Source organism: Aspergillus eucalypticola, assembly GCF_003184535.1.
Source record: "Aspergillus eucalypticola CBS 122712 chromosome Unknown BO83scaffold_7, whole genome shotgun sequence".
NCBI lineage: Eukaryota > Fungi > Ascomycota > Eurotiomycetes > Eurotiales > Aspergillaceae > Aspergillus > Aspergillus eucalypticola.
The window spans coordinates 1,089,016-1,114,793 of record NW_020290281.1 but is presented as its reverse complement, the minus strand read 5'-3'; the positions used below and the strand labels follow the sequence as shown (position 1 = coordinate 1,114,793).

Genomic DNA, 25,778 nt, shown 5'->3' with positions numbered 1-25,778 from the left:
GATCTACCGACGCACACGTAGTAGCATAAATAATAAAAGAAAGAAGCCTCATCACAACCATTCAGTCATTCAAATAATAGCCCAGCCATCCAAGTCCATTCATATATGACTTTTCCTTAGGAATAGATAAAAATCGGGGTTCTCAGTAGTAAGAAAGAAGAGCATGTAGCATGCGTACACACATACGGGCCAGGAGAGAAACAACAAGAACAACAAGAAACAGATCACGCTTCAGTGAAAGTATGTTCGTGCAAAGGATCATCATCGCCCTCCTCCCCAGCCCCAAGCATGACTTCATCCTCATCCATCACAACCTCCTCGTCGCCTCCCATATCCATCTCATTGTTAACAGCGGTTTCTCCACCCATGGCCTTGAGCTTTGCCTGGGTCATCTCGAAAACATACTGGCCGAGATGTTCGACGCTTTCCATCGGAGTGCCTTGGACTTCGTCGTCCAGGGAGCGCGCAGACGGGAACATCTCGCCAGGGGAAAGCATGAGCTTGTCTGGGCGCTGGAAGAGTAGGTCGAATGCGGGCTTGAGCTCGTAGCATGACTCGAAGACCTCGCGACGACCGAGGATGTACAGACCAAGACGGGCACGGGAGAGTGCAACGGTCAGACGACGGACGTCACGTAGGTAGCCGACGGTGCGGGTTCGGGTGAGGGAAAGAATAACGTCTGGGTTGAGGTACAAATCAGTTAAGGTCTCCTTGTACGGGGCGGGTTGTCTCCGTGGAGAAACTTACAGTCATTTTGTTCACCTTGATACTTGTCCACCGTCGTGACGATCTTGGGCATGCCAAATAGTCCGTTCTTGGCACAGCGGTGATTCAAGACATCCTTGATCAATGCCGTTTGGCCTGCATACGTGGCAAGGATGGATATCTTGGAGGCCGGGTATCCAAGGAGGCGCATGTACTGGTAGATAGCAACGGCATACTCGGCCTCTCCCAGATTCTGGATGAAGTGGGGAGTAGGTTCACGTTCACCGGTGCCCTGGTAGTCAGGCACGTTGATAAATTGATATTCGTACTGGAAACCGGAGTTGGCTTGCTTGAACGCTGGCGCCGTCTCAACGGCAGGCAGGTTTCCAAGTCGCTGATAACGCCACCGGAAGAGTTCCGCAATGCTGGGTCTCGCGCGGCCCTGCTGGTCCAGTGTGATAACAGGAACGCCCAGCCTCACCAACCGGAGGAACAGACTTTGCTCAAAATGGGCGTATTGTCGGAAAGCCATGTTCTGAATGATGGGAGAATTCTGGAGGTGGTCACCGCAAAGGACTACTCGCTTCAGAGGAAGTTCGCCATTCTTCATGTTCTGCAGAGCAGCGGGGATGAAGCTCTCGATCTCCGTGATCTGAGCCGCCTCTTCCATGATCACATTGTCATAGTGGAAGCCGAGATCGGCGATTTCCTGGCGACGCATGGCAGCATGCGTTGATGTCATTGCGATAATTCTTGCCTCCTTCACAAGTAGATAGTTGGCCTTATCCTTGGGCTGACGCAGGATTTCGAATGGACGGATGTCTTCCAGCTCGGAGAAGATTTTGTCAATGTGCCGCTGGCATCCCTCAGCCACGTCAAGGAGTGTCTCCTTTGTCGCTGTCGCATCAAAGACAGGTTGAGGCGCATTGGCAAAGTATGTATGGAACGGGAAGGCCGAGATGATCTCTTCGGTCGAAGCGCTTTCACTGCGAGCCTGATCCCAGAACTTGGCCCACGCAGGTTGGATGTAGACTGTGTTGAAATATCCGGCAGTTTCGCACGAATTTCCATGGGCACCTTGTGCTCCAATGGATGCTGCTAGCCGAATGACCTCGCCGAGGAAGTGATTGCGATTTTCAAGGAAAGATTCCACGCGTCCGTACTTGCTGTAGCTGGTTTCGGTCTCCAGCTCCTCTTCACCATGACCGAGACGGAGAAGATGACGTTCGTCAATGTCCAACGCGACAATCTTCTGGAAAAGCTGGTTCAGTGCTTGATTGCTGTGCGCAATAAGTAGCGTGCGTTCATTGGGGAAATCATGATAGATGTTATTGATGATCTGCGTCGCAACATCCGTTTTCCCTGTTCCAGGAGGCCCGACGATCACGGTCAGCCCTGGTTGAGTGCCAGAAGCAATGGCCTCTACCTGTGCTGGGGTGAATCGAACGGTATTAAGTTTGGGCGCGTCAATTGGATACGGGCCTGGGTTGGGTGGCTTGTATGTCGAGACGCGAAGAGATTTGGGTCCTGCTTCTCTCTCGGCCTGTTCCCTCCGCCGCTTCTTCGACGTTTCCGCCGAAGGTGTCTTAGAAGGTTCTTCAACGTACTCAACTACGTACGGGGGACCGAAGCTTGATGCTTCCTCCTTGGATGGTTCTATGGTTGAACCGGGCAAGCTCTCAACGAGATGCTGCCAATCCAAGAATGTGTCCCGGAAATCGACTGACCTCAATCGGTTAGGCAGTTGTGTGTATTGAGCACCGGCCGGATCTCCGTAACCCAAGAAGATATCCTGGATCCAGGAGGGAAGGGTGATATCCGAGACAATGAGTTTCTGCATCGTCTCAAGAATGGACTTGAAGTTATTCTCTCGCCCCTTCCGTCTGGCTACCACGTTGATCAACGGGTATACATCCGGCTTTCCTCGCGTAAGGCCGTCTTTGTCTGCTTTGAAGGCAGCAGAGTCCAGGTTGACCAGTAACTTCCGCACACGCGGCCTATATCTGTGCCCGTTCGCTTGGCCTGACGCAGGCTCGCGCAATGGACGACCGTTCTCATCAAGCACTTGCACGACCTCTGCTGTTCTAAGATACTTCAGGCCGGGGGTCTCAGGCTCTCGGAAGCCGGGCTTTCCTGCATCATCTGACTGCACAGCCAACAAGAAGACCACGTCATCTGGGCGAAGTGATTCCCACTCCATTCGGATGTGGTCGGCCAGTCTACCCACTTCGATAGCTATTTCAGCCCTGACGAACGCAGGTTTTGCCGAACCGACCTTGGGAGGTGCCACTTCGATGATGGCAGGCTTCGTAATGGGGATGGCCATCCTTGAGAAACCGTCGAAGTTCAATGTCTTGCCGTCCCGGCTTGCACGAGGTTGCATGCGTTTGACGATCGACTCCATATCCTTGCGGATTTGGAAGAATGCCTCTGACCGATAGAGCAAGAAGGAGCGCCACAAAAAGTCACCGGTGCTAAGATACTGAAGGTTTAGCTTGGGAATCGCAAGTGGCCTGGATCCATCGTATGTCTCGTTGCGGAGCAAAGTAGAGTCGTAGAGATTTTCCTCGGTAGGAACAATGCTGAGCTGGGAGGCAGCTTCCTGGAATGTCGTCTTCTTTTCATAAAAAGACAAGAGAACCTCCATGTACAGATGACGATCCGGCGTTATCTGAGACTGTTTCGGATAGTCTGTACGGAAACCAAGATGCGAGCACAAATCTCGAAGCTCAGATTCCTCCAAGGTAGCTAGTTGACCTTCTAGTTCGGAGCGTTGTTCAATCGATCCGTAATTGGAAAGAGCCAAAATCATCAACTTGTCCTTGAAATACTTCATAGAGGTTCTTTGCAGACGTGCCAACTCTTGGCAGTGGGCATCGTAGATAGCCTGGGGTGACAGAGCCTCCCCGGTGAAGTCATCAATTGCAAATGCGCTGAAATGTTCCAGAAGACCACATAGATCACGGAACAGCGCGCTGTCTGCAGAGCGGTATACTTGCGACAGGCGGATGACGGACAGGAAGTTGAGGTCTTTCAAAAGCGTGTTCACATAGCGCCTGGTAGGAGGCTGGCTTTCTAGATCCACAAGGAATTCAAGTAGTCGTTCGCAGTACCGCAGATTATCCGCCTGCTCTCTTTCGGGTCCATTCAATCTCCGGAAGAAATCCAAAAGCATGGTGTATAGCCACGATCGCTCAAAGCGCATCTTGGCCTTGCCTGCGTCATCTCCTGCATCGTACCGTTTCCCTGCGGCTCTCCATGCTTTCTTCAGTCCTGAACTCCTCGCCAATAGGCGATCTCTTGCCTCCTCGCTCGATAGGTTGTGCCAGATGGAGATCGAGACCAGTGGTGCACATTCTTTGCGTATCAACGGATTCTCGACGGACTGGAAGGCGCTAATAATGAAAGAAACTATCGACAATCGGGAAGAGGTTCCGAGGGATGGATCGACGCTCATTGAAAGGATACGGTGGAAAAGGTTGGAGAAATCCGCCGGTCGATCGGAGAAGATATCTGACCCTTCATCAGCAATTCAAATCGTCCCAGTAGTGCAAACCATTCACATACCCCATATCGGTAAATGTTCCCGCTGCTTGACGCTCACAATCAAGGCAAGCAGGAGCACATGGTAGTTCGAGGCATCTTCCGTGTAGGTCGGCCAAAGAAATCTATTCGCGAGTTAGGCATTGTCGAAGAGGGGAAGTCCGAAGAAGCATTGCGGGAGATGCGCACTTTTCCAGGATATTGAGATTCTCTAGCGTCAGAAGCGACCGGAAGCTGAAATTCTCAGCCTCGAGGGGATCCCAGAGATCCTTTTTAAGAACATCCTGCTTGACTTTGCGGGCCTTGGAACCGTCCAGCCAGTGGGATTTGGCTAACCGCACCCATGCGCTGTCTTCGCGGAAGTCCTCCACAGTCGGTCTGGAGTCAAGGCCCTGCGCCATTGCCTGACGAGATTGTAGGCCCATTCCGAGACGTTGGGGAGGATTGCTTGAAGGGACTCCGGGGGCGCGGATCCGATTTATCTGCGCAAGTGGTCCGTGGCGGGCGGCGGGATTGGGAAAGCTTCTGGCGCGCGCGTGTCGGTCGATACTGTTAGTAGTTTCCTTAGTTAAACCTCCGGCGGCTAGAACCCGCAGAGCCGCAGCTGCTTGCTTGCTTGCTTTCTTCCCTTTCCCTCTTTAACACTCGATCCTCCTTTTACCTCTCTACGCTCGCAACGACTTATCATCCAGTCCTCTAGCTTTCGGCATGGCGGACGTTGATGTCGGCGCGATCCACGCCTACAGGAGGCTGATTGACGATCTCCTAAATCGCGCAGAACGTGCCAAACCGGACAATCACATTGAACCCCCTCTGACGGAATCGCAGCTGGGCGATTCAATCTGGCTCATCCATGGTGACGACGAACAGTTGGCAGAAGGTCTCAGCCAGCAGACTCAATTTGCTGCTGTAGAAATCGCATTCCGGGAGAAGTTCTACGGTCTTCTTGTATGATATCCCCTCCCAACACTCAAACCCCGGTTCCTACAACAACGTCGCGGAAGCAAGAGCATAGCTAATCAGGAATTGACCCGCAGGCTTCTACCTCGATCGAAGACCCTTCGTTTATCCGCATATGGAACCTACTCGATATAATCTCAATATTCTCGGATAATGGTCAGTTCCTGGTGGAATTGTGGTTATGATATTGCCCTGACATCTTCGCAGAGCAGTGTGAGCCCGGCCTCATCTTCTGGCTGATCGAGGAGTTACTTGACAGCCAAACCATTGACGGCTGTCGGAAGGTGTTTGATTATTTAGAATCACGAAGAGAGCGGAATACTAAGGTAGGTTCGCTGGTTGAGCCATTGTCTTTTGCGTCGCATCTGTTAACATCGCCGCAGAAACACTTTAAGCAAAAGAGTCTAATCATTCTACGCTCCTGCAACGAGCTACTACGCAGGCTTTCACGGGCTGAAGATACAGTCTTCTGCGGGCGCGTCTTCATCTTCCTCTTCCAAAGCTTCCCCCTCGGTGATAAGAGTGCTGTCAACCTTCGGGGTGAATACCATACGGATAATGTTACTACTTATGATGAACTTACCAAGGCCGCTGCAAAGGATGTCGCCGATCCGGATGTGGAGATGACAGATGAACCAGAGGCGCCAACAACGACCGAAGGCCTGAAGGAGGACAGTGAAGCTCAAACAACATCTGCGAGCGAATCCCATACACCCGCGCAAGAACCTCCCAAAACCCCACGGGTGGTTGTTTCTAGCAGTAAAGATGAATCTCAGGATAAAGGCGTGGATCTTGATGATCTGTATCCCATTTTCTGGGGCTTGCAGGCCTACTTCTCTGCCCCGACCAAGACGTTTGATCCTCAACATTTTGCAAAATTCAAGAGCGGGCTGGAAGCGACCCTCTCTGCTTTTAGGAATGTGGACACAGACCTCGAGAACTCGAGCAACAGCAAGATGTCGGAGGAGATTCGAAAGTCCACCAAGCGGAAGCGGACTACCGATGGACAGGAAATTGCGAGCAGCTTCAATCCTAAGTACTTGACAAGCAGAGACTTGTTCGACCTCGAGGTACGCAATGTTAGTTCAAGTCTTTCGAACCGTCCACTAATACATTATCGCAGGTCAATGACACGGCATTCAGGAGACATGTTCTTGTCCAGGCTCTCATCCTTCTTGATTTCATGCTTTCTCTTACGCCAAAGGCAAAAGCCAAGCTAGCTGATTTGACCAACAAGTCTGTCCTTTACGGCTTTGTGTTGAATGACGATGATGTGAGGCTCTGTTGTGTGATGTTCCGTTTTTGAGGATGCTTGCTAACGATATCAGGCCAAATGGGCTGTCAAGATGAGGAAGGCGATCGAGGAATATCTTCAGGAAGGTATCGGTGGTAAATTCTACTATCGTATGGTGGATACCGTTCTTTCAAGGGACAAGAACTGGGTGCGCTGGAAAGCAGAAGGTTGTCCGTTGATCGAGAGGCCGCCCGTTTCTGTATCGGAATACCTAGGCGCTCGTGAGCATGCCACAAAGGTCTATGCAAACAAGCGCCTCCGTACCTCTCCTATGGGGTCACTTGATCTGAAGTTTCTCTCCGAGGGTGAATCGCTGGCAGGGCTGGAAAGACTCAAGGATCCGGAAAGGTAGGTGTCCCCGAACCGTAGAATTATCCGCTAGCTATGGGCTGACGCAGCGTAAGATTCTCCGTCCCTGCTGCTGATTCCTTGATGATGGGAATCATGGACGACGAGTTAGATATCGACACCGCACAGACGAAGGAGGATAGAGAATATGCCATGCGGTCAAAATCGAGCAAAACCTGGCGCATACTACGGCTGTCCGCGAAAAGCAAACTTGCTGAGTTTGAGAAAATTGAGGACGGCAAAAACCTGAAGATTCTGTTCGAAACCCCCCAGCAGTCAGACGGTACACCGCAGGCTCTAGAAGGTACACCTCAAGCCTCAGAAAAGCCACCAGCGGGAAGCGAGTCCACTGGGCATGGGCAGGAGCCTGGAGCTTCCAGCACCGAAAACGAAAACTCCGCTATTGCCACCGAACAGACTCCAGCTAATTCGGTAGAAGCAGCTGCCCCAGAACAACCAAACGATATGAATAACGCCACTTAGCGCTCTATGAAAGGCAGTGACCGGGGCAATGAACATGATTATGATTGGCTTCTAGCTGACGCTTTCTGACGATCGGTCACACACGGTCCTGCGTTGGATCCAATGCAGTTAGTGATCCATGGTAGTCCTGGGTATATGCAACCGAATCACAACACTAAAAGAGATGCCTTGCAGGCACCTTGGCTGCCTGAGCCACTGCAGGTTTAGCCAGTGCGTTTGCATTGCTTTGGCCTAGTGCCAGTCTGAGAGAAGTATGAGGCCATGAACGGCGCGATCAGGTGGATGGAAGGAAGGCGGTGGTAGTCACGAGGGAGTTAACTGGGAGATTACGGCGGGGATGATGGTCGGATTGATTGGCCTCCTGCGGCGCCTGGTCCTGAGGCTGGCATGCAACCGTCTTGACTTCGTCATTCTACTAGGGGACACCAAGGGCCTACTTGGTCGCGACCATCAGCAGCCACTCATAGGCAGCGCTCACAACTCTCACCCTATCCTTTTTCGAGATATTCCTCCTAGTCTGTGGCGACAACGAGGATAGCATCCGTCTATGGTTGGCCTTCGCGCATACTTTTCCTTTCTTGTCTCTGCTGTCTTTTCCTGCCCCTCCTTTCTGTGTCTGCATGCGGGGCCACAGCATAGCCCCCCTTCAACCCCCTCTTTGCTGTTTGCATTCTTCAGAGTTTAGGGGTGTTCTAGATACGTTGATGGGTGGAAGTGTTGCACAGAACTGACCAGGATATTAAGGGGAGGGGGTAAAGAAGAGGTGGGAAGCTGTGGACTGCATGATAGCGTCGTCCACCGGAAATTGAAGGTCACCGGGCATCCACCGCAGGCGCGACTGGGGGATCCCTCTGACGTTTTCGAGTAAGAGCGTGTGCAAAATTGTGTGCACGACTGCAAGTGGCCACATCGGGTGGTCTTCGGGTGATCAGGATAGTCAGCGTACTGAATAATGAAAGCACCCCTTTAGTCGATTGTGATCCAAAGCTTTAAGCTATGAGGGGACAAAACCCTCCTTGATCAGCAACTTTAATTGCACTGGGGAGTTCCTGCATAATCTCATCAAGCTCGGTCCTGTTGTTCGAGACAGGAGGAGGGCACTCGCACGACGGCTTGACAGCGCTGTGGGTTCGCGGATGGAGTTGGGCTTTCCCGGAGAAAAACCTGTCATGCGAGATTGCAGTGCCATGGCTGGGGCCAGTGCGCGCATCTAGAATATTGCCTTAAGTTTCAAAGAGCAATAATGCAATCAAGTGTCAAGACGACCTATCCATTTGGCTCCAATTCGTTAAATTAGAGGAGGCCCAGTCGGGGGGGGAGATAGGGCCAAATGTATGACTTGTCGTCAGGGTCCTTCTGGACGGATCGCGAGGCCGATCATTTTTTTTCAGTCAGACCCCCAGGGACATCCACAGGCCAGGCGAAGTAAATTTATTGCCTAGTGTAGTATAGACTAGTAGAGAAGTGGTCGTGATCGATGTGCAACTACTGGGTAAATAGCGTACTGGTGGCCGGTGCAATACCGTAGTAACCCAGCAGCTCCGACACAGTAGATAGTTACCGAGTAGTGACTAGTAGATGACCCCGACTGATGATGATCGGATAAAGCAAAATAACCGCTGCTTGGCTTGCCGGGATCAAGGATCTGGTTCTACCGAGTGAGGGCTGCCAGATCGATGATGGCTAAAGCATAGACGTCAATTGACGATACTGACCGGATCACGGCCCTGAGAGTCATGATTTCATATCCATGACATCGTTACCGATCGTACGTAGTGTTCAGTGTCTTTCGGCTTTCACTTTCACTTTCCTATACTCCCCCTTTTCAGCCCCCTTTTTCTGACCTTGTGTGGATGAAGACTTCATTAATATGAGTACCATTTATCTCCGTACTAGATTGCAAGTCCAATACGTGTATGGTTCAGGGGTGGAAAGGAGCTTGAGAGGAATTGGGCAGATGGAATCATCGAAGACAGTGAGATGTCCAAGGAAGGAGCATGAACGGACCCATGGAATCCCGTTGTAAACGATGTTTCATGTTAAAGCCGATGATGACCCGCACGGACCAGATGCGCTGGAGCCATGGAAAAAGTATGGATGGCTTCCGGAACCTGGCTCGATTAGACTAGGATATGGATCCCGGTAGCGACCCGAGTCATGCAATGGTCCTTGAGATTGTTGTTTATTATTGTAATTGTTGGTTGTGTCTTCTGCTCACTCTTGAACTGTTGCCATCATCATTATTGTGGTTTAGTGAATGCCATTGTTTGCACTTTGGGGACCTCAGAAAATGACTACCATGAGAAAGATGAGAATGGTGAACTAGCCAACCCAGCCAGCCGTTCCTATCCACACCAGCCGATACAATGTCTTAAGTTAATTTAATTTGTGCGTGGTATTCGAAACTTGTTGACGGCCGCCCCCGCGGAGCTTGCGTAATGGAAGGCATTGGCGCTTATCCACCGCCGTTCCTAGAAAGGTCATTAGCCCCAAGCCAGAGGAGGAGACTAGTCTAGTTATCATTCTGCATTCTGCTCATCCTCTCCTTCCGTTCCATCTGGCGCCCATCCTTCACGATCGATGGCAATAATAATATGATCGTTTATTAAACTCCCGTGATTTCGGGAAAAGCCTTGTCGGTGCTCCAGGTAAAATTGAAGGGGCCCGCGATGGCGTTTCTTATGACTTGAAAAGCCTTAAGAGAGAAATTAAAGTTGGTCCTCCCCAATCTCTTCGCATCCACTCGGGTTCGCTCGATCGGCCGCGATTTGCTTTGGGATCTTCTTTCCCCGCACCGTTGCCAACTTGCTACACGTCGAAAAAAGGGCGAAAAGGCTCATGGCTCAGAGACGGGCTCAGCTGGATCCTCTTCTGGAGCTTCGATCCACTGCCCACGATGGCCCTCTTCTTCCCTCCTCCAGTCTCAACCTTTCGCTACCGCCGTGGGTGGCGGCTCCCGTGCTGAGCTGAAGGATCATGCCATGGATTATCCACACCAGGTATTTCCCGAGATGCTCATTCGAATGCCTACTGTGAATAATAGGGCCCCCGAGATCGCAGACGCGCGAGGGATCCACTATCCAGCCAGCAGGAGCTGAGGGTCCAGCAGATCGGTCCTTTGCAGTTACGCCAGTAAGACAAAAAAGGGCCAGGGTTGACTGAGAAATTAGAGATAGAAAGCGAATTTTTCGGGAGAGGGAGCAATGCATGATGCAGACCCAACCGACCGAATCATCGTCATGAACAAGCCAGATTTGATGATGCTTTGGCTTGCGGCCGAACTCTCAAGCGAGCTCCGAGAGAAAGAAGAAATTACACTCTGGATCCCTAAACCTCGGTCTTTCCTATCTAAGGTTGGGGTTGAAACACGACGACGCACTCTTTCCACACAGCCTGCTTTTTAGTCGATGCCTACGAAAAGCAGGAGTAAACCCTACCATCCAGGCGTAAAAACTTATCCATCGGGCAATCGTCGCGCGGGATCTTATTCATTTGTCTGGGTCTTTCAGTTTCACTTGCGTCAGTTCATAGTCCGTCGTTCTGTATTCCCAGAGTCAGGGGAGGAGGCATCGCATTATGCCGTGTCCCCGTTTGAACCGAAGCAGGACGTGATACACTTGCTGCCAGATGTCTACGTAGTACTACGTGGTGCGTAGATAGTATGTACTTACTCATGACAGGCGCACTAATCTTTTGGTTTTCTGGTTTCAATACAGCCCTATTATCGTTCCCTAGCTCGCTTCTGCTCATTTCCCTTTCGCCCCCGCCTCGTTGGGTCCCAAAAGATTGGATTTCTTGGACATTGATTGATGTTAAGAAGAATATCTCTTTCAAATTTGTTTTTTTCAACATCCCAAGCATCTAATTGGCTACCACACCAAATGTTATCCTCTCAGCTTTGACCTATCATTGCGACCAGGTCAGCACTGGTTCTGATTCATGAATGCATCATGCACGCCTTGCAGATGTCGATGTATCAAATACTCCGGCGTACTCCGTACTCCCAGATAGGAACCTGTCTGCTCAGGACTGTGGATAAAATCCCCTCCACCGAGTCAAACACATATAGAATGCGCGTCATTGATCGGCATAAACCAGGATAACCTAACAATCATGTCGCACTGAAATCTGCCGAGACAACTACTCCTACTACTCTGCCGCGTAGTAGTAAACTCCAGATCACTGGAGATTTTGATGCTCATTCGGCAGCTAGCCATTCAATCCACTGCAGTTGGTATATTCAGGAGCGCACTTTGAAGTGTAGCAATACGAAATGTTCGCCAAGCTGTGCTTGTTTTGATAGTAGTACTCAGTATCTTGTGAACACCTATCTACTAGAGGCAGGTGGCACTGCAGGGCTCCGATAGTAGGGCGCTTGCAGAAGGGTAATGGAAATGAAATGAAATGAAGCAAGTCAGTACAACTCCAGTTGGAATTCCACCAGTCACCCTTCAATCTGGATAATAACGATCCATTGTTGATTGTCTGATTATCGGTGAAATTACCTTGGGCCAATGAAGGAGGCAGACAGCCTGCTGAATGTCTCCATCCTTATTCTTTAGTAAGTACTTTGTAGGAAGTGGTTTAGTCAGTTAAGGCTAGTAAGACGGACTTGGTTGCGCACCCCGTCGACCCACCCCAAGTGGGGATTTCCACCTGTCGGAATCGTTCAATGGCCGTCTTGTCCCTGTCCCTGCGGTTGTGCCTTTTTGTCTTTTCTTTCCTTCTTTCTTTTCCCCTCATTCGCTTTCGTCAAATCTTTTGATCCCCTTCCGATCGGGCAGCCTATTGGCTAGATGGATTTTATTTGTTTTTCTTTTTGGGTAATTCCGTGTAGTTGATCGGAAGAGAGTATCCTCCGTACCTGCGGCAGACATCATCATGATAAGGATCACTGCTGAAATTTTACCGGAACTGATCAGGATATTAGTTAGTATCCAGTGCAATATGTTCCCGTCTTCCTGTCGTCCTCCATCTAATTAACTATCCCGATTAATTTGTTGTCTTTTGCAATTTCTTCAAATTTCCCTTTTCCCCACAGAATCAAACAGAAACATAGTCATAGCTATCTAAACCAGTTTAGGCAAAAAAGTTACGAATACTCGAATCCCCTCTTATCCTTCCATAGGTACAAGGTTCACTATGCTGCGTAGGTGGCAGATCGTAGGTTCCTTGGGAACGAGGCCAATTGGTAAGTAAGTACATAGTAGCAGTAGTAAATGGTATGGTACCTTGTGGTACTGAACACCTATCAGTAACTCTAGTGTTTTCTGGTAGTAAATACTGGGAGAGCAGGTACCTCCAGTACAGCCAGTACTAAGTATCTATACCAATCTACTTTCAGTTAGACCAAGGTACCCGGGTCACATTGTTCTGCCGTCTCATTCGCTCGTGACCCCACCCATCGCTCCTTCTCCTTCCACTACCCTGCAGCCCAGCCAGCCTGTGAAAGTTCACCACTTGCTTTTTCCACCCAAAAAACTGACCTGACTTCCTCTTCCTCCTCCTCTTCCCATCTTCCTTTGGTCTTCCATCGCCCACCCCCCGCTCGGATCATCTGTATAGATGCTACTCTGTGCCCCCCCCGGCGTCACTACCTTCTGTTTTTAAAAGTAAGCCACAATTGGGTAAGTACTTTCTATACCTTCCTCTCTTCAACTTTTCTCTTTATTTTCCTTGCCGAATATCACCCGAGTTGTTTCATACAAGCGTCTGAAGTGGAGCAGGAGGGCTTTCCACTTCCAATCCGTCCGTTTCTTTCCCATAATTCCCACCCCTCTTTTCTTCTGTCCGGTGGAGAGGGCACATGAAATCCGCCACGGTCGACAACCGTTGACTGCAAGGCTTTTAGCGTCACGCTCGGTTCAAAGCCCGTTCAGCTCGCCTGGTGCAAGGTCCGCCTGGTGGCCCTGACTGGCGTTCCGGTGCATTCCAGCCTCGTTCCTCAGGATCCTAACAGACACGCTAGTTTCTAGCCAGTCCACTGGCGCTAACCACGACGGCGCGACTGCAATTCGCCGTACCGCTTCTGCTTCGGCCGCGAGAGGTTCGAATTCTCGGACACAACATTCATCGGTTTCTCCGCAAACCCTGCCTATCCTTTTCATCCATCCATTCACCCACCCAACAACACCTCTCTCCCCTTACCCCCCCCCTTCCCCCTCTCTCCCCTGTCTAAGCTTCCTTGGGTCAAAAAGGTTGTCGAACCAGGTCAGCCCCATTTGCCAGTCCTTGGACTGCCAACCCAAGATAGTCATTCTTTCGACAACTCCACGTACCATATACACGATCTTTGTACTTCGTCGGTACTCCGTCCTGCCCGTCCGTTTGGCGCAGTGGGACCGACGGAAATGCACTTCCTGACCTCAGTAGCAACTCCTCCGTACAGGCATGCCACTATTACTACTACTATAATCATCATTCTGTCCGATCCATGTCGGCACCTAAGATGGGTGACAGCTACGCTATCCAGGATGGTGCAAATCGGTCCCAAGAAGTGAGAAGCTGCTATCATTCCATGGCTGCCGGCCTCCACCATAGCCACTTCGCGCCAGTCCTTCGTCCTTTGCCCCTGTTGAAGGGGGGTCGTTCCTAGACTTTATTACCTTTAATTGTGTTGTTCAAACCCATCACCCCTTTCAATTTAAATCCCTGACCCCTGTTTATCTTTCTTGGCTCCTCAAAGGCTCATCCGTCAGCTCGGACTCCCATGCATCTCCAACAAATCACCTGAACGTCTTCCCTGGCTGGTGGCGGATAGTTCGCTAAGTGGCTCCGAACCTAATCCGTCTGCCTCGATCCATGACCGGTGTCCGGCGGATAATGGAGCCAACGCCCGACTAGTGCTGTCGGTAGACTAAGTCTCCCACATGGTGTGCCTACTGCCGCCGCTTCTGTAGCAGGGACGGTTGTCTCGGATGACTCAGGACAGGCTCCAGGCCGGCGACCAGGGTCTAGTATTCTGTAATATGCAGTATTGCCCCATGAGAGGCCGCGGTTGGCTGACAAGCACACGCTGGTTTGCGGGTTTCGAGCTAGGGAAATCTCAGCGTCCCAGACTTCCACTGACCCGCACGGTGGGATGCAATGGACCGCGGACGGGGTTGCCGGTTCCACGTCGGAAAATTTACGAGCAATAGAGTATGCCGGATGGAGATTACTGGAAACGGTCGATGGTTGTTTCGTCCACTCCATGCATGAGAAATTTACCCGTTACCTGGACTGAAGAAGCACCTCGCTCATGAACGATCACGAGCTGGCGGCCCTCTTGTCTAGTCACTGAATTACCGGGTACAGGGCTGTTATTCAGGTTTGCCCGAGTCGGTTTGGCCTCTTGTGGATTATCAGTTCGCCACTTTTACTTTAATGATGTACCGTGATGTTGCTGTCTTTCCATCCATGATACCCACTGCACATGCCATCCTCGATCTCTTCCCGTCTTCCACCTTAATTTTATTTATTTTATTTTGTTTTGGATTTTGATTTTTTTTCTATATATTTTTTATTTTTCATTTTTATTTTCTTCTATTTTTTTAATTCTCCCATTTTATCTCATTTTTTCTTGCTTCTCTTCCCGTCTGTCCTCCATATCAGATCAAACGCGGCTGCGCAACCGTGGTTCAAACCCCTATCGAATAGTAAGGCACAACTCATAGTCTTCTCACCCCCTCCGTGACGTTCAAGCTGCGGACTACCTGCTGCCCTCAAAAAAGCGTGGTGATCATAGGCACCTTCGTTGGCCAGTACGTCCGATGACAACATCCGGGCCTACTACTGCTGGTTCTGCTGTCTAGCCCAGAGGGGTACACTACTAGTCGTCCTGCGATCTACTAGGGCATTGGACTGGGAGCTGGTCCAACCTGGAAACATCTCCGATCCCCGTTCCTTTCTTTCCCATCATTTCCATTGCTTCTCTTTCTCTCTCACTCTCACTCTCTCTTTTGGCTCTCAGCCTGATGTACACCTACCTACCTCTGGGGAATTAAGTTGGGTTGACACTTGTAGTATGGTGCCAGATCTTCGAGTACCGAACATCTAAGCTGTGGCCCGTTCAATCCAATTTCCTGTTTTCTGACGCTCGTTCCTTTATCTTATTTCTCTCCATTCGTTTTATTTTGTTTTTTTTTTTATTTTATTTTTCATTTCCCCAATTCTCCCACACACTCTTTTTTTGAGTTTGTTCCTCCGCGTTAGCATCAAGCATCTGCCTATCGTTGGCCAATACTCCCTGTATCCAGGACTGAAGGCCATTCGTTCCTCAGAGGTCCGACACTCGTCCACCGACGAACCTTCCGTCGTGTGCCCTTGGTGTTGCATCTTTAGCCCGAAGACGACGACGACGACGACGACGGTGGTTGTAGTGCTGTTTACTTTTGGTGGCCAACTTGAAAGTGGATCTCTGGTTGGCCGTGACCAAGGCCTTTCGTTTGTCTAACGCCCTGCGTTATTTCCACTACCGTGATCGTGCTTTTGTTTCCGGGTTGGGCTAAGCACGGGTTAATCTGCTCTATAACCTTCTACCCACCGTCCGGTAGTGTTTCCCACCCCCCGCCCCGGCCGTATCCTAGGCCCCAGCAAAGGGATCGACCTTCATTTCTTGCCGTTCGCCGTTGGTCCCAGCGGTGGCCGAGATTCTCCTTTATCGTTTCGGGGGCAAGTCAAGGGGAACAGTCTAAAGTAGGAGAGCAGCGTGGTTCATCTGTTGCGGCTTGTCCACAAATCTCACTACTATCAGCACAGCCAACCCTGCCTTGTGTCCATCTGTTCTCTGTCTCCTTACTCCGTACTCCCTAAGTTTCTGCAGAGGACCGCCAACAGGTTCTTATTCTCTGCCTCCCTCCGTCTTTATCTCGCGGTCCACGGCTCGGAGATCCTGCGCTTCTTCAACAAGCGCCCCGACTGCTGGTGCAGACCCACCCTACTCTCCCTTGGCTGCGATCCTGGTCGCAGCTTCCATCCATAGTCAGATTTATACAGCAGTGCACCGGATCTTTCTGTCCTTTTGGACCTACCTGCACTAAACTTGCACCGTTGTGACACTCTTGGGCATAGTAGAACCTACTTCTATCATGTCAATCAGCGGACCGTGTGTCTGGTTGTCCTCGTTGTCGCCACCTTCGACTTCCCATTTGCCCGCCATAACGAATCATTGGTCGACAGCTTCCTGGAACAGTGAGCAGCCATCGTCAAGACCGAGGGCCCTGCCGTCCAGGCTGCCCGGGTCGTGGGAAAAGGAGGGCGAGCCAACAAAGCCGTCTACCACCGGTATGCAACCACTTGTGCTCAAGGCTGAGAATGCCTTCACAGCTGCGGCTCCGTCGAATGTATCGAGCCCGGTACAGCAGCGTTCTACAGGGCCTGCTTCCGTCGACAATCGTGAGAATCGGCACACAGAGCCAGAGGGCGATGCTTCACGTGTGAAGGTGGAGAAGCACGGTCACGACGAACTTCAGCTCCCAAGGCCCCAAAAGACAGCCAGTCCCCAAGTCACAACCCAGAAGACGCCGGAGCAGAAGGACAGGGAAGCTGCATTACAGCATGAAAAGGAGAAGGATGATGGTGACGCCGACATGCTCTCCTCCGATGATGGGGCAGGGTCGTCAGTAGGCGGTGACAAGAAGCAGTCATCAGATTCGAAAAGTGAAAAGAAAAAGATGAAGCGCTTTCGGTAAGCAAATGGTTGATCTCATCAGAGGCTATGTACTGAACTAACAATTCTTTGTAGACTCACTCACAACCAAACTCGATTTTTGATGAGTGAATTCACACGTCAGGCTCATCCCGATGCCGCCCATCGGGAGCGACTGTCGAAAGAGATCCCCGGTTTGACTCCACGGCAAGTCCAGGTGTGGTTCCAGAATAGGTATTACCCACAACTCATATTTACAGAAGCCACTCGTACATGGTCACTAACGCATATGTGGCAGACGTGCCAAACTCAAGCGGCTTACAAGCAACGACCGAGAGCGTATCCTGAAATCTCGAGCGTTGCCCGACGATTTCGATACCACTCAAGTGCTACGCACTCCGTTCGACCATAAAACACCAGCAGAGGCACCAGTTGCGTCTCCCCGAACCCTTCTGGCACGTAATCCTGCTTCTAACTCCTTCAAGATGTTACTCACAGATGGCCTGCCCCGACTAAATGATGATGACTATGTTATATCCCCTCTGAGCTCGGCTTCAACAACAAATGGTTTCTCGGCGGCTGCAGACAGGCATTTCGAAAGTTATGCTCAACCTGGAGTCATGCCCGGGAGAGGAGGCCCTGCACTGTCAGACCTCCACAGACATAATCGCAGTGCTTTCCCATTTCCCAGATCGAGCAGCTTTTCTGAGTCCTCCTTCAATAGCGGACTCAACTTTCCTGGGCGCTTTTCGAGGCCTGGAGTGGAGCCATTGAGCCATCCCAGCATGGCCTATGGTCGCCGTCCGGTAGACTACGCATTGGGTCGGCCAGCTAACGGCATGGTCGTTGGATACGATCACCAGCGGGCGTTAGAGGGCTCCGTATCACCCACGGGTCCACCCGATCAGTCAATCCACTACAATGTGGACAGTCACAGTATGTTTTTCCCTCTACAGCCATGATGAGCAGTAAATTGACATATCCCGGCATCAGACCAGCAAATACCTAACTATCATTCTTCATTGGCCATGCCAGCTCCCAAGGGGTATGGTGGCATGGAAATAAACTCTCATTTACAACAGCATGGACGGCAGATGCCTGCCCTACAATCCGTGCCAGTCTCAGACGCGCCTGACTACCGGTCCTACTCATACGACCATCATTCATACGGCATCAGCCACGCGATGCCATACTCGCAAGCCAATGCTTCCAGCATGAGTCTTCCCGCCTCATTTCCTTCCGATACCGCTCAGGGGGCCGTTACGACCTCCGCCGAAGACCGAATGAACCATCCTCCACAGCTGATCGACCCAGCCAGGGCCAAGTTTGGCGGCCAAACCTTTGAATACGCAAACTACCTATAATGCAGGGTTTCTGTGGAAATGGAAGCCCCATATTATTCTTCAACAATCGCAGTGCATCCCATAATTCTTACGGAACTCTAACCTCATTTAATCGGCTGCGGTTACATACATTCCTTATGGCTCCTGGCTTTGCACCCATTACAGGAGCCTGACTATTATCTCCTAATCTCTTTCCTCCTTCCCATTTTTCCGACTTTTCTTTCTCGGCCGCTTCCTCTGCACTTGCATTCCATATTATCTCGGAGGCGGAAAAATGCATGTATTTTTCAAAATCAGCTAGCTTTTCTTGGGCGGGTCATTAATGGCGTCTGATTTCAGCCTGTTTTCTCTCCAATCTTCTCTTGTTTTTGTATTCTTCTAGGCGGGCTGCGTGCATTCCTTTGCTGGTTCTGTTTCTCTGGTCTTGCTCCCCACCTAGCTTGTGTTTATATTTTTGGCGGGGGGGTTTTCAAGGAGGCTGCCGTCGGTTTACACCTGTACATGGACATTATATTCTAGTTGATAATTTTTAAAGGTTATACAAGCTACTGGCAACGACCGGCGAATGGTGCAATCTCCAAGACTGTCTTCCCTGCTAATGCTTTTCGACCTTTTCCTACATTGAGGTCTTAGTAAGCGCCGCATAGAGTCTACGGCATTTGACTGCTCGGGAGATATGCTGTAGCTCCCGCGCCGATCCAACAGTCGGTGCTTGTTCCCGGATCGACCCTCGATGGGAGTTTGGAACATCCACCGGCTAGGTGATTTATTGCCTACTAGGGCGGAGGGTACCTGAACAAATGATTCAGGACAAAGTGAGTTGCTGTGCCAATGGGGTGATATCATCATTCTGTACCATACTAAAGTAATACTAAAGTAGTTGTGCGGCGACCAATGACAACGCTCAAGATTGAAGAAGGACTGGGCAGTAAGCAAACATGCCACCACCAGTCCACGCTCGTGGATTACCAACGCAAGCGATCTGTCTTGCCTGAGCATTGATCCATATTGGGAGGCATTGTCGAATCAGAAGAGGGCGAAAGGCAATGTCTGATGCTTTGAGATGGTTAGCAGTCCGCGATCGCCCCCGTCCGGGCCAATGAGAGCGCGGACATTGCTAATCGCGCCCGATCCGCCGCTCAGCAGAACTCGACTGCGGCAAGTATAAATCCCTGCTACAACCCCATCGTCTTTGCTTCTTCAGAATACATTATTCGGATATCTATCGCTGCCTTGGGAATCCACTTGAATCGCTTCTTTATATTACACACTCTTCGTTCTCTTTGATCACAAAACGTTCTTCGTGAAGCCTTAGAAAGATCGATACTTTGAAGAAGACTACTACTTAACTAGTCTCCGCTCCGTCCTTGATTACGTCATATATAGTCCTTGCTCCCTCGGTCTACCGATCAAGAACTACTATATTACAACAAACGGTCTTTCGTCTCTTTACTTTTCTCCAGTCAAATCAATTACCAGTCAAAATGGTCCACCCTTCCTCCACCTGCTGCAAGACCTCTGGTGATGGCAGCTGTGTTTGCGCTGCCCAGGCCAAGTGCTCCTGCGGCAAGCAAAACGCCCTCCACTGCACCTGCAACAAGGCTTCCACCGAGAACACCGTGAGCGGCGCCCGATGCTCTTGCAGTAAGTCATTTCCTCCTTCCTCCCTGTCTACGCAGACTTGAGACACATATGCGTTAGCCTGGTGCTTCTGCGGACCAATCGCTAACATCATCTCCAGGAGCCCGTCCTGCCGGAGAATGTACCTGTGAACGTTCGGCAACTGAGAACCACCCGGTGACGGGATCCGCCTGCCCATGCGGCAAGAGGTCTTCCAGTAAGTTTTAAAGTGTCTGGTGGTTTCGAGAGGAACCCGAGCTAACAAAGACCTTAGCTTCTTGCACCTGTGAGAAGGCCAGCGCCATTGACGCTGCTGTTGGTCTCGAGACTGACTTCACCACTCGGGCTTAAAGTCCACTCCTACACCTTTGTGTGGAAGTTCATGATCGAACTCTTCTTGAGTATTACTAAATTGCATGTTTCTTGGGGTAATCGGTGTTCATTACGGAGTTTTCGGGTGGTTGAGATTGTCCGAATTCATGGTTGCGTGGGTGTTTGACTCTGGGTTATTTTGCATTGCCATAGGCTATTCTCATGGGGAAGCGGGAGGTTACGCAGGATCAGTGACGAAGAGTCCAATTATGTCTTAGAATTATACCTAATGCGATGACTGTCTGAAAACCTGAATTTAATGGGGAGATGAGTGTAGGACTTGTTTCTCGAAAATTTCCTGGTTTCTTCGTCACCAGTAGCAGGGCGATTACTCTCACCGACATGCAGAAGGACAATCTCAATTTGAGCCAAGAGCGGAAATGAAAAATAGCAGGGGCGATTCATCAATCTGCGGAGTGATGTCTCTGCTGCAGTATCCCCACCCGATTGCAGTGCCTTGAAATTCGATAAGGTTTTCATAGATCTAGAACCATTCCTCTGAGCAAATACTACTTGTGGGTGGTGGGTGTTGGAATTTTAACGCCACTGTCGTAGAAATTGATATAGCTTAGCAAGCGATCGTCCAACATAGAAATTCAAAATAAACAGTGATTGTCTTCACTTTCCCTCCGGAACGGTAAACAGCACCTCCTATGCTAAAAATGGGGTTGACAGGGTGCACCGCCACAGCGCAACAACGTTTATCCCGATCTCCGCCGGATCGCCCGCGGAAGTGGCTGAGGCAGCTTCCCTCCTGGGCCAAAAGGGTCTCGTTCTCCCTCCTTTCCGCTGCCGGACTGCCTCCACGTCTATCTGCTCGTCCCTGTCCCAGAGAGCTCGACCTTCTGATCGGAGCCATCTACCGGGCTTTTCACCATCTTCCTGCTCTTCTAACTCCCTGGACAGTCCCCCCTACCCCTCGATTTGCGATTCGACTGTCCGTCCCACCCTCCCCCCTGTCGCGCGTTCTCCGAAAGGCCAACACCTCCCCCCCCCCCCCCCCCTCCCCTCCTCCTCCAGATCTCGGCTCCTCCACTTGGCTCACCATTGCCCTTGCGCCATGTTCCATGCACCATAGCCACTGAAGCGGAATTGACAACGAACAAACCCGAAAGGAGGGACTGGACATGATTGTATGAAATACACTCATTTGGAGGAATCTCACTAGCGTGGTGTTTGCGCTTACATGACTCCGTGAAGTTCAAGAACCACGAATCCGACAGCTCTCGATTTGATTTCCCGCTCTAATAATTGATCCTTAATTGTTCTCACGTCATATGCTATATCGGTCAACATGTCGTCTATGCGAGGTTTGGTTCAGTTCATCGCCGACTTGCGAAATGCAAGAGCGCGCGAACTCGAAGAGAAGCGGGTGAATAAGGAATTGGCCAACATTCGGCAGAAATTCAAGGGTGGCAGTTTAAATGGTTATCAGAAGAAGAAATACGTTTGCAAGTTGCTCTACGTCTACATTCAAGGATACGATGTCGACTTCGGTCACCTCGAGGCCGTGAACCTGATTTCCTCCAACAAATACTCCGAGAAGCAGATCGGTTACCTGGCGGTCACTCTCTTTTTACACGAGCAGCATGAACTGCTCCACCTGGTTGTCAACAGTATACGGAAGGATCTGTTAGATCACAATGAGTTGAATAACTGTCTAGCCTTGCACGCGGTTGCGAACGTCGGCGGAAGAGAAATGGGCGAGGCGCTTTCGACAGATGTCCATCGGCTCCTGATTAGCCCGTGAGTGCCTCTACGGTCCTTCTGTCGTCGGCCTTTTGCATGTCTGACTGACTGGGATCTAGTACCTCCAAGGCCTTTGTCAAGAAGAAGGCTGCGCTGACCCTCCTTCGACTGTATCGCAAGTTCCCCGACATTGTACAGAACGCTTGGGCGGAACGGATAATCTCCTTGATGGATGACCCCGATATGGGTGTCACGCTTTCGGTCACCTCGCTTGTAATGGCATTGGCCCAGGATAAACCCGATGAGTACAAAGGTTGCTACGTCAAGGCCGCACATCGCCTGAAAAGGATAGTGGTAGATAACGACATTGCCTCCGACTACCTTTACTACCGCGTGCCATGTCCTTGGATTCAGGTCAAGCTGTTGCGGTTGCTGCAGTACTATCCTCCAGCAGGTATGTCTTTCATGTATCATTATCGGCTGTATGTGCGCCACTAAACTACTGAACAGAGGATAGCCATGTTCGCGAGATTATCCGTGAGTCTCTACAGCAAATCATGAACTTGGCCATGGATGCACCGAAGAATGTCCAGCAGAACAATGCCCAGAATGCCGTTCTTTTCGAGGCGATCAATCTCCTCATCCATCTCGATACCGAGCACAGCCTTATGATGCAAATATCTACACGTCTTGGAAAGTACATCCAGTCGCGAGAAACAAATGTTCGGTACTTGGGGTTGGAAGCCATGACGCATTTCGCGGCTCGGGCCGAGACTCTAGATCCTATCAAGAAGCACCAGAATATCATTCTCGGATCGCTCCGGGACCGTGATATCAGTGTTCGGCGCAAAGGTCTGGATTTGGTTTATAGTATGTGCGACACCACAAACGCCGGTCCGATTGTGAACGAGCTACTGCGCTACCTTCAGACGGCCGACTACGCCATCCGCGAGGAGATGGTGCTGAAGGTTGCTATTCTCACCGAGAAATATGCCACCGACGCGCAGTGGTACATTGACATGACCCTTAAGCTTCTGTCGCTGGCTGGAGATCATGTCAACGACGAAGTGTGGCAACGAGTAATCCAGATCGTGACCAACAACGAAGAGCTGCAGGCTTATGCAGCACACAACTTGCTTGGATATCTGAAGACCGATTGTCATGAGAGCTTGGTGAAGATTGGATGCTATGTTCTAGGTGAATTTGGCCATCTGATCGCCGACAATCAAGGCTCAAGTCCCATTGAGCAGTTCTTGGCGCTGCAAGCAAAGATGATCACCAGCACTGACACGACACGAGCGATGATTCTGTCCTCCTTTGTCAAATTTGTCAACCTCTTCCCCGAGATCAAACCTCAACTTCTGCACATATTCCGTTTGTATAGCCACTCCCCCGATTCTGAATTGCAGCAGCGTGCTTTTGAATACCTGTCGCTGGCGACGCTTCCCACCGATGACCTTCTGCGAACGGTGTGCGACGAGATGCCACCCTTCTCGGAACGCGCCTCGATTCTGCTCTCTCGGCTGCACCAGAAGACGGCCGGCACGACAGAGAAGAAGACGTGGGTGGTGGGCGGCAAGGATGCCAACGCCGACAAACAAGAGGTGCTCATGGCGCAGAACACGGGACTGAAGCGCAGCTTCACCACAATCGTCAATGGCCACAAGACCGGGGCCAATGGCACGACAGCCACGTCGGGGGCATCGGGCGACCTAGCAGGACTGGATCTCAGCGCCCCATCAGGCCCGCCGCCGAACATGGCCAGTGCGGCTCATCTCACGCCGGACTGGGATATCGGGTACAACCGACTCTACTTTGGCGACGAAGGTGTGCTGTTCGAGGATGCGCAAATTCAAGTTGGGCTGCGCTCCGAGTACCGGGGGCATATGGGTGTGGTGAAGATCTACATCTCTAATAAATCGTCCTACTCTATCGGGTCCCTTACGACGACGGTGGATAACCCGGCTGCACCGAACCTAAAGATTGACACGAAGAGTCTTCCCGATCCATCGGTGCCTGCCGTGGGTCAGACGCAGCAGACGTTCTTGGTTGAGGGGCGCGGGCCTTTCACGGAAGCGCCGACGATCCGCATTTCATATCTTGCGGGAGCGCTCCAGGCATACACGTTACAGCTGCCCATTCTCATGCACCGATACATGGAGCCATCGGCGTTGTCGGCAGAAGATTTCTTCAAGCGCTGGCGGCAAATTGGTGGGGGCCCGCTGGAGGCACAGAAAACATTTGGCGTTACGGCGCGACACAAGGAAATTGGCGAGTCGTTTACACGACGGGTGGTGGAAGGCTTTGGGTGGAAGATCCTGGACAACGTGGATCCGAATCCGAAGAACATCGTGGGCTGTGCAGTGTACCAGTTTGCTGAGGGCAAGACGGGCTGTCTCCTGCGACTGGAGCCCAACTATGAGAGATCGGTAAGTTTGCTCCCTTCACTATGTCAACCCCGTCGAGGACGGCAAGGAGTGAGCTGACTATATGACTTAGATGTACCGAATCACGATCCGCGCGACACAGGAATCGGTGCCGCAGGCATTGGCCAAGCAGATGGAGCAGAAGCTGTCACAGGGAGAGCGAGGAGACAGTGGGCGATGATGCTCGGGGTGTGTCATGCTGCATGTTTGATTCTTCGTACTCCGCCAGGTGGCAGATGGCGGGGGGTGTATTTATTACTGATATCGCACATATATACCTGGGACATGCGGGACGCTTGTTCTTTCCTTTCATCTTAATGTACAGGCAGCAGTCGAAGTTTACTGTCTTGGTTTCCCTTCCTCTCCCATCTCTTTTCATCCCTTAAGAATGATGCATGATGCTTATAGAACACGTCGTGAATCGTAACACCTTTTAATGGACTCAAACCACCCTGGCCTGATCCTTGGGCGGCCTATCCCCAAAGATAGTCGTCCCAACGCGAACCTCATCACTACCCAGAGCAATAGCGCCCTCGAAATCCTCACTCATACCCATACTCAACTCCAACTTGGCCTCCTCCCCCAGCAAGCCCAACTCCTGGACCACACGATCCCTGGTCTCCCTCAGACACACAAAATCCTCATTCTCATTCTCCGGCGTGGTAGCCTTCGACCTGGCAATGGCCCCAATGGTCATAACCCCCTGCAACCGCAACCGGGGACACTTATCCCTAATAAAGCGACACAATTCCAGCGCGCCATCGCCCGGCTCAACCCCACTCTTATTCTCTTCCCCGGAGGTATTCACCTGCACAAACACCCTCAACCTCTCCTCATGATTCGTCGCCTTCACCTCAGCACTCCTCTCCCCCCACCCTTTATCCAACAACGACGCCTTCTTGGTACTATCTACGCTCTCGACGGCCCAGAGCGCGGGGGTATCCCGCGCCAGAGTCACGCATTTATTGCTCTGCAGGCCGCCGATGAAGTGCCATTTTATGGTGGTGGGGAGGAGACGGGCTTTCTCCTGGAGTTCTTGGAGGTAGTTTTCGCCAAAGTGGGTTTGATGTGTAGGTGGGTTGGTGGTGTGGAGGGTGAGGATGTCACTGGCGGGTTTGAGTTTGGAGACGGCGACCAGACGGGGTGGGGTGGTTTTTGGAGATGAGGTAGTTGCAGTGTTGATGCGGGCTGTTACGGTTGCGAGATTGGTCAGGAGGGTGGTGGTGCGGGTGGGGGTGGAGGGGCGGATTGAGGTGGTCATTTTTGTAGTAGTTATTTTCCCTCCCCCGTTGGGTTGTGTTATATGGGATCTCTGGTTCGTGGTGGTTGGATGAGGAGATAGAACAGTCCAAGTCTCAGCAGTAACA

The 25,778-nt window shown here is 51.1% G+C and overlaps 7 protein-coding genes across 7 annotated transcripts; 4 read left to right on the top strand and 3 right to left on the bottom strand.

Moving 5' to 3' along the window:
* Positions 1-47: 47 nt before the first annotated feature.
* Positions 48-4,702, bottom strand: BO83DRAFT_357443 (RNA helicase aquarius). Its single transcript, XM_025529251.1, has 4 exons — positions 4,438-4,702; positions 4,273-4,373; positions 748-4,218; positions 48-679 (listed from the first exon to the last, which is right to left on the bottom strand). The coding sequence occupies exons 1-4, from the start codon at positions 4,671-4,673 to the stop codon at positions 225-227; spliced, it is 4,263 nt and encodes a 1,420-aa protein (XP_025390342.1). The 5' UTR covers positions 4,674-4,702; the 3' UTR covers positions 48-224.
* A 196-nt stretch (positions 4,703-4,898) lies between these two features.
* Positions 4,899-7,550, top strand: BO83DRAFT_229733 (THO complex subunit THO1/HPR1). Its single transcript, XM_025526892.1, has 7 exons — positions 4,899-5,196; positions 5,286-5,364; positions 5,416-5,534; positions 5,592-6,278; positions 6,332-6,481; positions 6,537-6,850; positions 6,907-7,550. Exons 1-7 carry the CDS (start codon positions 4,957-4,959, stop codon positions 7,331-7,333), a joined length of 2,016 nt encoding a protein of 671 aa, XP_025390341.1. The 5' UTR covers positions 4,899-4,956; the 3' UTR covers positions 7,334-7,550.
* Positions 7,551-10,065: 2,515 nt separating this feature from the next.
* On the bottom strand, positions 10,066-10,700 carry BO83DRAFT_229723 (uncharacterized protein). The gene has a single exon (XM_025526891.1). The coding sequence runs from the start codon at positions 10,540-10,542 to the stop codon at positions 10,189-10,191; it is 354 nt and encodes a 117-aa protein (XP_025390340.1). The 5' UTR covers positions 10,543-10,700; the 3' UTR covers positions 10,066-10,188.
* Positions 10,701-16,025: 5,325 nt separating this feature from the next.
* Positions 16,026-18,359, top strand: BO83DRAFT_229691 (homeobox domain-containing protein). Its single transcript, XM_025526890.1, has 5 exons — positions 16,026-17,000; positions 17,058-17,195; positions 17,260-17,392; positions 17,447-17,897; positions 17,955-18,359. The coding sequence occupies exons 1-5, from the start codon at positions 16,402-16,404 to the stop codon at positions 18,323-18,325; spliced, it is 1,692 nt and encodes a 563-aa protein (XP_025390339.1). The 5' UTR covers positions 16,026-16,401; the 3' UTR covers positions 18,326-18,359.
* Positions 18,360-19,504: 1,145 nt separating this feature from the next.
* On the top strand, positions 19,505-20,687 carry BO83DRAFT_376927 (putative copper resistance protein Crd2). Its single transcript, XM_025530861.1, has 3 exons — positions 19,505-19,948; positions 20,046-20,141; positions 20,199-20,687. Exons 1-3 carry the CDS (start codon positions 19,789-19,791, stop codon positions 20,273-20,275), a joined length of 333 nt encoding a protein of 110 aa, XP_025390338.1. The 5' UTR covers positions 19,505-19,788; the 3' UTR covers positions 20,276-20,687.
* Positions 20,688-21,321: 634 nt separating this feature from the next.
* Positions 21,322-24,773, top strand: BO83DRAFT_229655 (AP-2 complex subunit alpha). Its single transcript, XM_025526889.1, has 5 exons — positions 21,322-21,429; positions 21,497-22,042; positions 22,105-22,439; positions 22,496-24,414; positions 24,485-24,773. Exons 2-5 carry the CDS (start codon positions 21,591-21,593, stop codon positions 24,590-24,592), a joined length of 2,814 nt encoding a protein of 937 aa, XP_025390337.1. The 5' UTR covers positions 21,322-21,429; positions 21,497-21,590; the 3' UTR covers positions 24,593-24,773.
* BO83DRAFT_376926 (YggS family pyridoxal phosphate enzyme) lies at positions 24,626-25,737 on the bottom strand. Its single transcript, XM_025530860.1, has one exon. The coding sequence runs from the start codon at positions 25,670-25,672 to the stop codon at positions 24,854-24,856; it is 819 nt and encodes a 272-aa protein (XP_025390336.1). The 5' UTR covers positions 25,673-25,737; the 3' UTR covers positions 24,626-24,853.
* Between the last annotated feature and the right edge of the window lie 41 nt (positions 25,738-25,778).